General features: G+C 37.9%; 1 protein-coding gene across 1 annotated transcript in view; it reads right to left on the minus strand.

The window, feature by feature from the left end:
* Window positions 1-7,645, minus strand: part of PKD2 (polycystic kidney disease 2 (autosomal dominant)) — a 63,674-nt gene that overhangs the window by 1,353 nt on the left and 54,676 nt on the right. Inside the window, exons 12-14 of the mRNA XM_008574256.1 lie at window positions 7,119-7,240; window positions 6,416-6,533; window positions 4,945-5,108 (exon numbers count right to left, since the gene is read on the minus strand). Coding sequence (XP_008572478.1) covers window positions 4,945-5,108; window positions 6,416-6,533; window positions 7,119-7,240 — 404 coding nt within the window. The remainder of the gene's footprint in view (window positions 1-4,944; window positions 5,109-6,415; window positions 6,534-7,118; window positions 7,241-7,645) is intronic.

A 7,645-nucleotide genomic window follows, 5' to 3' on the forward strand; every position in this document is an offset into this window, starting at 1 on the left:
ACAGACTTTTTCTTTTTTTTAAGATGACCGGTAAGGGGATCTTAACACTTGACTTGGTGATGTCAGCACCACGCTCAGCCAGTGAGCGAACCGGCCATCCCTATGTGGGATCCGAACCCGTGGCCTTGGTGTTATCAGCACCGCACTCTCCCGAGTGAGCCATGGGCCGGCCCCGAAATCTACTAAATTTTAATAAGAAGGGTGAGAGTCTGGGACTGGCTGATTAGCTCAGTTGATTAGAGTGTCGTGTTGTGCTGATAACACCAAGGTGAAGGGTTCGGATCCCCATACTAGTCAGCCACTAAAAACAAAAAAAAAAAAAAAAGCCTGTGGTATTTGAGCCACAATCCACTTGCTCTCTCTCCTATCCTCAGCTCATTGTAACAGAATTGCCTACTCCAGTGGGTTCAACTGAGAATGCAGGAGTGCCTCTTCCCCCCAGTTCCCACTCCAGAACTATGGTATCTCCCAGGGGGTGGGGTGGACAGGCTGCCAGTATTTCTCATCTCAGTGCCCCCTCCCCTCAACTCCGTGTTCTAGAGGCTCTAATCCAAGGAAGAGCAGTTGAGAGGTAGAGGGCTCTCTTCTTCCACTCAGCCTCCACTTACAGGGTGGAGTTTCCATGCCACGAGAGGCAAAATGAGAAGACAAGAGGCTTCTATCCCAGGCCACTGCCTTGTTCATGAAGCAGGGGTAGGCCACTGTCCCTGGCTCCAGATCTGGAACAGTGGCACAAAGGTTTTGCCCAGGGGGTGAGGCAGGCCATAAGAATAGAGAGCTCTCCTCAAGTGAACTGACTTTATTTGGAATAAAGTGTAAGGAAATTCAAGCCTAAGGGTGCTCTTGAAAACCATGGACATTGTTGTAATAAGCTGTTAAAAGGAGGCTGGTGGCCTCATGAGAGAAATAAGTCACTAGCTAGTTACCTGAGAGAACCATGGAAAGAGACAGCTAAGAAGAAAGACAGCTAAGAAGACAGCTAAAGAGTGTTATCAAAAACCACCCTGGCAAAGGTGCCTGAATGTAATTGGATTAGACTCTAGAACAATTTTTTTTTTTTTTTACTTTGTAAATAAATACCAACTTATTTCAGGTTTATATTTACATGTTCCTTACAGTTCTATTTTCCATTCAGGCATTACGTGTGTGTGTGTGTGTGTGTGCATGTGTGCATGTGTGCGTGTGTGCGTGTGTGCGTGTGTGCGTGTGTGTGTGTGTGTGTGTTTCTGGCCAGGATGGGGATCTGAACCCTTGACCTTGGTGTTATAACCTTACATGTTCCTTACAGTTCTATTTTCCATTCAGGCATTACGTGTGTGTGTGTGTGTGTGTGTGTGTGTGCATGTGTGCATGTGTGCGTGTGTGCGTGTGCGTGTGTGTGTGTGTGTTTCTGGCCAGGATGGGGATCTGAACCCTTGACCTTGGTGTTATAACATCTCGCTTTAACCAACTGAGCTAACCAGCCAGCCTCAGCCATTACTTTTTGGAGAACAATTTGTATCCTGAGGCATTTTTGAAACCAGTAAGTCAATCAGCCAATGATAGAACCCAATGCTGGGTGTAAATACCAACAGATGCAGAAGGTTTATGAGAGACCAGGGAAAGACACTGAGAACCCTGCTAAAACCACCGTCTTCCCAGGGTGACTGTGTGCATGGCTATGGCTATGCCCTCTGAAGAACAACATTGGAGGCTTCACACTGTAGGGGATACAGTGTTTACTTCACTAAAAATAGTGTTAACTTCATTAGAAAGTAAGTAAAGGGCTTGCCGGTTTGCTCAGTTGGTTACAGCATGGTGCTGATAACACCAAGGACCAGGATTCAATCCCCGTACTGGCCAGTTGCCAAAAATAATAAATAAAAAGAAATAATAAGTAAACAAGCAAAGAAGAACAAAAACCAGACCTACAGGGAAGGGGAATCGGTATCCAGAGTTGCTATAATACATTATCTAACGTGCAGTTTTCAACAAAAAATTATGAGACATGCAAAGAAGCAGGAAAATGTGACCCATAAACAAGTGGGGGTGGGGGGGGAAGCAGGCAACAGAAACTGTTTTGAGAGGGCCCAAATGTCAGACTTAGAAGACAAGGACTTCAAAGCAGCTATCATAAATATATTCAAAGAACTGAAGGAAAACCTGGTTAGAAAAAGAAAAGAGTATGATGACAAAGACTCATCAAATAGAGAATGTAATCACATACACAACAGATTGATAGAGATGATTAAAAAACCAAATAGAAATCCTAGAGTTGAAAAGTACAATAAATAAAATGAAAAATTCACTACAAGAGCTCAATGGACATTTGAACTGGCAGAAGAAAGAATCAGTGACCTTGGAGATAGATTAGTAGAGATATTCTATCTGAAGAACAGAGAGAAAAGAGAATGAAGAAAAGTGAACAGAGCTTAAGAAAAATGTGAGATACCATTAAGCAGCCCAATATATGAATAATGGGAGTCCCAAAGGAGAGGAGACAGAGAAAAAAACAGAAAAAAAATTTGAAGAAATAATGTTTGAAAACCCAAATTTGACTAAAAATTTTACACATCCAAGAAGCTAAAAAAACTCCAAGTAGGATAAACTCAGAGATCCACAGCTAGACATATCATAGTAAAACTACTGAAAGACAAAAACAAAGAAAAAATCTTGAAAGCAGCAAGAGAAAATTACCTCATCATGCACAAGGGAACCTCAGTAAGATTAACAGCTGTTTTCAAATCAATAATGATAGAAACAATGGAGACCAGAGGAAATGAAGGCAAAATAAAAACATTCCCAGATAAACAAAAACAGAGAATTCATTGCTAGCAGACCTGCTTTATAAGAAATACTAAGGGAAGATCTTAGGCTGAAAGTAAGTGACTCCAGATGGTAATTAGAATCCACAAGAAAAAGAGCATTGGTAAAGGTAATTATGTAAGTATAAAATACAGCATAAATGTATACTCCTTTTTTTTAATTGATTTAAAAAGTAACTTTATAAGATATGTACATAATTGGATTGTTGGGCTTGTAAGATATAGAAATGTAATATATTTGACAATAACTTTTTCTTCTTCTCTCAGCTTTATTAAGAGACATAAACTTATTACAATAATAATTATAACAATGTAACGCTGAATTTGTAACATATCTAGATGAATATATAGAGATGCATATATACACAAAAAGAGGAAAAAGGGAAAAGAGCCATATAGGAATGACACACATATCTTGCTGGATTAGCTAAATTAATATAAACCTGAACTAGTTTCTCATAACATAATTTGCATATATTAAGTCCTAGAGCAACCACTAAGAACTAAAAAAATAGTGAAGAGGTCATTAAAGGAATTACAATGTTATAATAGAAAATATTCACTTAATGTAAAAGAAAGCAGTAAAGGAGGAACAGAGGAATAAAAGAGACCTAAGATATATAGAAAACAAAAAGTAAAATGGCAGATGTGAATCCAAGTACATCAATAATAACATTAAATGTGAATGGACTAAACAATGTAATCAGGCAGAGATTGTCAAACTAGATAAAAGACAAGATCCAGTTATATGCTGTCAATAGGAGACACACTTTAGATTCAAAGATACAAACTGGTTGAAAGTGAAAGGATGGTCGGGCTGGCTGGTTAGAGTGCAGTGTTATAACAGCAAGGTCGAGGGTTTGGATTCCTGTACCAGCCAGCCACCAAAAAAAAGGATAGCAAAAGATACATAGTCAAGTGCCTCATAAAGACATTTTAGTCAATGATGTATCACATGTACAACACTAGCTGTAGCAATAAACTATATCATATGGCCTAGTTGTGTAGTAGGCAATACCACTTAGGTTTGTGTACATACACTTTATGATGTTTGCACAACGATAAAATGACCTAACAATGCATTTCTCAAAACATTGTTAAGTGACACATGACTATATCATGCAAATAGCAACCACAGAAAAGCTGAGGTGACTATAATAATATCAGACAAAAAAGACTTTAAAACAAAAAATCTGACTACAGATAGAGTGGGACATCTTGTAATGAAAATAGGATCAATCTATTAGGAAGATATACTAATTATAAACAGGTGTGCATCTAATAGAGTTCCAAAATACACAAAGCAAAACCTCACAGAACTGAACGGAGAAACAGACACTTTAATAATAGTTGAAGACTTTAATACCCCATATTAAAAAATGGATAGAACATCTAGGCAGAATATCAGCATGGAAATGGAGACTTGAATAAAACTATAAACCAACTAGACCTAACAAACATCTGCAGAACACTCCCCTCAATGGCAGAATACATTTTTCTCAAGTGTATGTGGAACAATCTCCAGGATAGACCATATGTTAGACCACAGAAACATATAAAAACATTGATGGCTTTTGGTGGCTGGCTGGTATGGGGATTTGAACCTGTGATCTTGGTGTTACAAGGCTGCACTGTAACGAACTGAGCTAACCAGCCAGTCTCAGAAACATATAAAAACATTGATGGCTTTTGGTGGCTGGCTGGTATGGGGATCTGAACCTGTGATCTTGGTGTTACAAGGCTGCACTGTAACGAACTGAGCTAACCAGCCAGTCTAAACACTAAAATATTAATAGACATTTCTGGTTGGTAGAAATATGAGACTAAGACTTTTATGTTTTCTTTTGCTTTTATTTATTTGCTAATTTTCCTATAATGGGCATGTTACTTTTATAAAGAAAAAAATAAAAGTTATAAAAAAGAACTGATGGATAGTAACGGAAAGGAGTAAATTGAGAGAGATGGGGGAAATTGCTTGGCCCCATTTGAACTCTTGTCAACCCAAACTCTGTTAATTCACTTATACTCACACTTGAAACTCTTCGTAACGGAAAGGAGTAAATTGAGAGAGATGGGGGAAATTGCTTGGCCCCATCTGAACTCTTGTCAACCCAAACTCTGTTAATTCACTTATACTCACACTTGAAACTCTTCGTAAGAAACCCCACTGGAGATGCTTCCTCTCCTTCTGGAGCTATGTCCACTGTCTTCATCATCATCCTCCTCAGAGTCATCCAGGCTTCGTGGGAAACTTCGACTGCTCATGGGACGTGGTAAAGAGCTGTGATCCAAGTCCAGGTCCTCCTGAAGAACACAGGGCCATCGAGTGAGGAGCAGGAACACCGAGATCCCCCAGAAGTTTCACTGAGGGCTTGGGCAGGTAGAAAATGAGTGTGTGCCATTTACCTAGGATTTCTTTGTGGTTAACACTAGACTACGATGCCCACATTTTTTCAATTTCATGAGTTGACAATTTTCAAAGCAGATTTTAACAACCATCAAGGAGTTACTAACTTTTTGTTTGGATAAGAAAGAACATTAAAAACACAACAAAGAAAAAAGTAAGTAAATATATTATCATCTTATTTTCATAAAAGATCACACATTTAATAGTTCCAAAGTAGGAAGGATATAATAATCTCAGAATAAGAATTTTGACTAAATACAGCCTTGTGAAAATTTTACTCATTGTCTGTGTGTTTACATTTCACTATGACTGGTGAAATTTGTCACCTACTGGCACTGTTCTGTGGAACAGCATTTAGAAACCACTATTCTAAACTTCTCCTCATAGGAAAGTGGCTTTAGTGTATAACACTAATCTGTATTCTCTGTACCTCAATTACCATGTCTTTTTTTTTTTTGTTTAACCATTTATTTTTGAAAATTAATGGTAAAGCTTTTATTTATGTATTTATTTGAAACATAATTGATTATACATATTTGTGGTGTACAGAGTGACTATCAATACATGTGTACAATGTGTGATGATCAAATCAGGATAATTAGCATATCATTACAAATGTAATTCTTTGTGTATGGTAAAGCTTTTAATTATTTTTTTCTGATTATAAAAGTCCATTTACTTTTACTATTAACTTTGTCTTAAGTATTCAAATGGAAGACAGCTGTTAATTTTAATTTTTACTATAAATATTAATATTTAAAGAGCAACTAACTAAACAGAATAACTTTATATCTTCTGATAAGATTTTTTCTTTCTTTTTCTCTCATTCTCATGGACATTGTGAACTATGCAACTTACCAGGCTTCTCTTTTCAAGTTGATTACTAGAAAGCTTAGGGCCAAATCTGTAGCCCAATATTAATAAGCATATGTAAGCATGTGTGTTTATGGAACACATTTTTTAGCTTCATTTGTAATCTATTATTTTTACTTTTGCTTTGCCTCACTCTTCATTTTGACTTTTTTACAGTCATACTCACATTGTATTTATTTTTATATATCATTGTGTTAAATATCCTTTTTGAAATAAGCAGGATACTAATACATAAACTGAGTCAGAGAGAGAGACACTCAGTAGCCCACTAATTAGTGTCTGACACATTGTGGGTGCTGAATTAAATCATGTTCTCCTAAATTAGACCCACCCTCTCTTTTTCCAAGTCATCTCTCATCTGCTGATGTTCATGTTCGGTCAGTTCTTGGTCTCCATCTTGGTCATACTTTGTGAATATTGCTTCAATCTCTGCATCAGTATGGCCCTTCCTGAAATGATTGAGAGGATACAAATGAACTCATTCTTGTACATGGTCCAATCCAAACACAGAGACATCAGAATGCAGGAGGAAAGGAGAAACTGCTGAACGGGGGCCAGTTCTCCTCTTATAATATGTTCCAGAATAATACCTGCCTCTGATAAAAAAGTCTCTCTATGAGTACTTGGGCCAGAAATACCCTTATCACCAAGAATTTATCTTTAGAAGAAGGAACTTCCCAGAGAGTCCGGATGTGCGATTCCTACCCTTTGAGATCTTGTCGAAGCTCGTCAAAGTTTAACTTGCCCCCAGCTTGCCGCAGGCTCTCTGAAATGTCATCCACGGTATTTTTTTTCAGTTTTAATTTGACCAAGGCTTTATGGTAGCCCTATTGGAAAAAAAGACTTGGTTGAATTTATTCTCATTTTGTATTTGCTTTACCTTCCATTTGCAATAGTAACTAGTAATATTATAAATAGGAATATTACAAGCCCAGTGCTGGTTTATGAGTACTTGGGCCAGAAATACCCTTATCACCAAGAATTTATCTATAGAAGAAGGAACTTCCCAGAGAGTCCGGATGTGCGATTCCTACCCTTTGAGATCTTGTCGAAGCTCGTCAAAGTTTAACTTGCCCCCAGCTTGCCGCAGGCTCTCTGAAATGTCATCCACGGTATTTTTTTTCAGTTTTAATTTGACCAAGGCTTTATGGTAGCCCTATTGGAAAAAAAGACTTGGTTGAATTTATTCTCATTTTGTATTTGCTTTACCTTCCATTTGCAATAGTAACTAGTAATATTATAAATAGGAATATTACAAGCCCAGTGCTGGTGTAAGTTTGTTGGAAATAAATTGAAATGTAGGGGGGACATAGAATATAAGTAGTAGAATTGTAGAAAAATATAACCTTAATGTACGCAGTCTTGTAACAATGCATAAGCAACGCAGCTTATCAGGGGCCGTGACAAAGGTCAGGCCTGAGCACACTAAACATTAATAGCCCCCACCAGTTTCAGGAAATAGCTGATTCAAAGCCAGGCCCCGGGGAAGGTAAACAATTGAGAAACACGCTAAAGGGGTGCCAGCCTGCTAAAACCCACCTGTAAACCCAAAAGGCACCAG

The sequence above is a fragment of the Galeopterus variegatus genome, unplaced genomic scaffold (assembly GCF_000696425.1).
Source record: "Galeopterus variegatus unplaced genomic scaffold, G_variegatus-3.0.2 Scaffold1019, whole genome shotgun sequence".
NCBI classification, from domain to species: domain Eukaryota; kingdom Metazoa; phylum Chordata; class Mammalia; order Dermoptera; family Cynocephalidae; genus Galeopterus; species Galeopterus variegatus.